At 39.0% G+C, this 4,222-nt stretch overlaps 1 protein-coding gene across 3 annotated transcripts; it reads right to left on the reverse strand.

Moving 5' to 3' along the window:
- Positions 1-408: 408 nt before the first annotated feature.
- LOC104773069 lies at positions 409-2,973 on the reverse strand. 3 transcript variants are annotated; one of them, XM_010497622.2, is made up of 4 exons: positions 2,365-2,973; positions 1,944-2,030; positions 1,045-1,854; positions 409-684 (listed from the first exon to the last, which is right to left on the reverse strand). In XM_010497622.2, the coding sequence occupies exons 1-4, from the start codon at positions 2,740-2,742 to the stop codon at positions 622-624; spliced, it is 1,338 nt and encodes a 445-aa protein (XP_010495924.1). In that variant the 5' UTR covers positions 2,743-2,973; the 3' UTR covers positions 409-621. The 3 variants fall into 3 exon arrangements, with proteins under 3 accessions (XP_010495924.1, XP_010495925.1, XP_010495926.1); XM_010497624.1 differs by lacking the exon at positions 409-684 and having other exon boundaries at positions 1,051-1,178; positions 1,274-1,854; XM_010497623.2 differs by lacking the exon at positions 409-684 and having other exon boundaries at positions 838-1,854.
- Positions 2,974-4,222: the final 1,249 nt, after the last annotated feature.

Here is a 4,222-nt window from a genome sequence, read left to right on the forward strand (position 1 = left end):
AAAAAAAAAAAAAAAAAAAAAAATAGGCGATGATGATGGCATTTAGCAAACACTGACGTGCTTTCTTATGCGCGTGGAGTCTACGCTCCTCGAAACGACAAAACTGGTGGCCGTTTGCTACCGTCACATCGTCAAAACCGTTTCTTTTTTGGGCGTTAGTTGCCTTATTGGGCTGGGCCTTACTACATATTTGGAAACTAAATCTATTTCAACATACCCAAGCGGAAAAGAAAGTTTATTTTTTCTTTTGTTGACAAAATCTAAGTAGTATTTTGCTAAAGCATATTTAAGAAATAATGCCAAAAACGAAAAGGGTGATTCTCTAAAATGTTACATTTTCATGTTTTTCTTTCCCAAAATTACTAGTATATGTATTCAGGAAATCTCGTATATCTTATTTAAGAAGACTTCATCAACTATTTGATTTTATGTAGGAGTATTTTTGACTAAAAATATTACAATGTTTTTTACGAACCTTCCGTAAAAGTTACAACTGATTTAAGTAAATTTTTCATTTTGGAATGCCCTTTACTTAATAATTATGGATCCAAATTAGCAGCTCTAGTAACAACACTCGTTCTCTGCTGCTCTTGATCCAAATGAGCAGTTTAGTTTCACACTTTATATATCTATCCCTTTTGGATTGTTGTTGAGAGCCTTTGCTGATTGTGTGGCTATGTTACTCTGATAGCAACTTTGTTAGTGTTACAACTTATAATACATGATATTGTGATTTCTTACACTTTTCATTTTTGACCTAAGAACAATTATAAGCTTACGATTTCTAACCATCTTTTTCCGCCAACAAAACAATATTTATGTCAATTGACAAAAATGTACTTTTTAAACTTCAATTTTCTGACGTACTAGTAGCAGCTAATTAATAATATGATTCACACATAGGTAATGTATCTACTCACTCTACTAATCAGTGAAGAAAGTTAACCTAAGGACAATGATAAGATACAAACTAACAGTTATGCTTCAATCATTCAAGAAGGTTTCGAAATCAAATGAAAACGTACCAACATAGTCTTGACTTACCGGTTCAGGCAAAGGACTAACCGGCCCGGATTGGTTTGGGTTGTCCATTAGCCAGTTCTCAAATTCCGATAGTTTGGTCTCCAAGACGTTTTCATTAGTCCCTGGTTGCTGCTGTGCCGTCGCTGTCTGTGAATCTGCAGTAGTAAGAGGAGCCTCAGATGGAACAAACAGATCCACAAACTGACGATTTCCACTACCATGTATGTTCTGGTCTGAATGTCTAGTGTACCTATTGCTCTGAGAACCAGGTAGAGCTGTGCAGTGATCACTAACACTGGGATGATAATTGCGTTGTTGAGTGTACATATCCGGGCTTATTGGCGGTGGTGCCACTACGGAAGAGCTGTGGTGGCTTGATCGTGAAGCATCGTCGTTATACCGGATGCTGTTACCACTTCCCGCAGAATAGGCAACTCGGGATCGTTGCCTATAAGAACTTCTATCCCTTTGGATCACGTTGTTGCAAACACTGCTCAATGACTGCGCTGGTCGACTCTGCAAGCCTTGATTGTGTGGAGTCGGTTGCCTGATTCTAAGCCTGGCTTTGACGTTTGAGGGATTAGCAACACGGGTAGATGATGAACAAGGTCGGATACCAACCTGGTTCTGAAGCAAAGTGTTTTGAGATACCCGTAAGATACTTGGAGTAGGTTTAGAAGATGGTGGGGTAGGCATGTATCCCGTCCTGAAGAATTCGCGCTGAGTCTTCCATATCTTCTCTTTATCATTAGCATGACAATGATTTATGGTGGAGGCACCAATAGACCAGTATGGACACGGAGCACGGATGTCACACACATAACAGTGACACTTGAAAAGTGAAAACAAATGAAAAAAGGATTAGCCAGGAAACAGAACCATTAAAGCTCCGTGCAGAATTAGAGTCTTTAGATGCTTACCATGTCGCAGTACTTCTCATGTGAGGTTGAGTTGAACGCGTACTTAGCACACGAGTGCCGAGGATGAGGGAAATCTCTACACGCTATCTACAAAACAAATATTTTGCTTATTGATATTAGGGAAACTTAAAAGACTACAACACCTGCATAAAGAAGATAGAACACACCAACAAAAAAACAATTCAATGATACACTGATTAGTACACCAAAACAGTTCAATGAATCAACCATTCCCCAAAACAGTTCCTAGACAAGAAGGTCTACATATACTTCTACTTATGAAATACCCAATCAATCATTGTCATGAAATTACCAACTTACCAAGCCTCATAGCTAAACAAGACTAACGCATAATTGTGAATCAAACTGGGAAAAAAAAGGAGAACTTGGAAATGAGAAGGGTCAAGTGGGAATACTATACCTCACCCTTTTGACCAACTACAAGCACATCATCATCATCATCTTCACCATCATCATCATTCTTGGCTAATTTATCATCACCATCCTCATCAACAGAAGCAGTCTTCGTCGTCTTGTCGGGATCACCATCCAAAATCACACAATCGTCACCATCATCATCATCCTCCTTTGGCTTCCGATACTGAGAATCAACGCAACCTTTCACCTCAGAAAGAACCTCGACTACATCGGTACTGTCCGATGTGTCATCGACGGAGTCGATAACATTGTTTAGCCATTTGAAGTACTCTTTGTCTGCTACTCCTGTATTGGTCTCCTCCTCCTCCTCGTCTGAGCTGATATCGACAACAACAACATCATCATGATTTACCGAACCCATTTCGAAACCGGATCACAAGAATTCTTCAAATCGAAGTCGAACACGGGATCAGAAAGGCATGTGAGAACACCAGAATCTAGTACATTTACCGAATTGTAAGAGTAATACAAAAAAAGGAAGACTTATTTTGTTTATTACCCGGGAAAATTTCGAGGTAATAAGAAGTATTGAAATGGAAACTTCGAGCAAAGAAATTAGGGTTTGGTTTGGACAAAAGCAGAAACTGGGAAGAATGACGACAAGTTTTTTTTTTTTTTTTTCCTTGTCTCGTCTGTTGTGAAGATGGGCCTAATGGGCCTTAACTCAATACATATAGGGCTAGTGATTTCATATAAATTGTTTTGGTTTTGATAATCATTTTTTTCCTCTAATGATCAAACTCTTCTTATTATTTTAAAAAAAAAATCTTATATTTTTATGAGAATATGCAGTGGATAGCATATTTTTGAGACTTATTAAAGAAACTACCACAAGTGTCACTGTGGATGTCGCTTGGCCCGTAGTTAATTACCAAGCTGGCCTTCAGTAGGTGACCTCTTTCTAAGGAACATATATTATAGGGGGATATAATTTTATTATTTAATAGGTTAAGAGAAGGGATAAGATAATAGAGGATAGACCGATTTAGGACCACATATTTACCCGTTCGTAACAGTAAATATATTTTGCCATTGGTAGAAGGTGTGTTTGCCCAAACATATCTTCTCACTGACCCTTCAGTTGTCTCGCCAAACAATTCGCAGAGAGTTCTAAGCGTTTGACATCCAGTATCAGCAAGTAGTAGGGTACAATTATTTTTCGTTGGGTTGGAGCTTCTCCTGTAAGATCTTCCCTACTCAGCCCCATCATTTTTTGGGAGTGTGTGGAACGCAAGCGGATCTCTGTCCCACTGTTTTGTCGTCTACTTTCAAATTCGTTAACCCAAAAAAAGACAGGTATAATCAAAATAATTATCCCTATTTCCCTTATACCTGTGTGTTAGTTTTGCAGTGGTAAATTTGACAAACATCTATTTGACCGATACAGTTCATGGAGAATTCAGTCATGCCGCTTCGGCTGTTCAAAGAAGGTGCAGAACCAAATGGTGAACGTGTCCAGTCGTATAGCGAATTAGCTTACCTTGAAGGGATAACCTCATCATTGTTACCTGAGGATTTGAATTTCTTGAGATCTTCTCAATTTGGCAAACTGCTTGAGATTGTCGACGGTTCGGCTTTCTCAGGTAAGCTTGTACACTTTCTGTTAACCCACCAGTTGGTTGTAAAGAAAAAAGCAGAGTTGTGGGTTGTATTTGCCGGTTCTCCTATTCGATTCTCTCTGTCTGAATTCCAAATGGTAACTGGCCTTAATTGTGAGAAACCTCCAAACGAGAAAGCTAGAAAGAGGAAACGGGTAGTCGGACCTGGTAGATATTGGTACAGTCTTTTTGAGCGGCCTGATGTTTCTGTAGAATGGGTAGTTTCCAGACTGAAGAAGCGTT

The sequence above is a fragment of the Camelina sativa genome, unplaced genomic scaffold (assembly GCF_000633955.1).
Source record: "Camelina sativa cultivar DH55 unplaced genomic scaffold, Cs unpScaffold00441, whole genome shotgun sequence".
Taxonomy (NCBI): domain Eukaryota; kingdom Viridiplantae; phylum Streptophyta; class Magnoliopsida; order Brassicales; family Brassicaceae; genus Camelina; species Camelina sativa.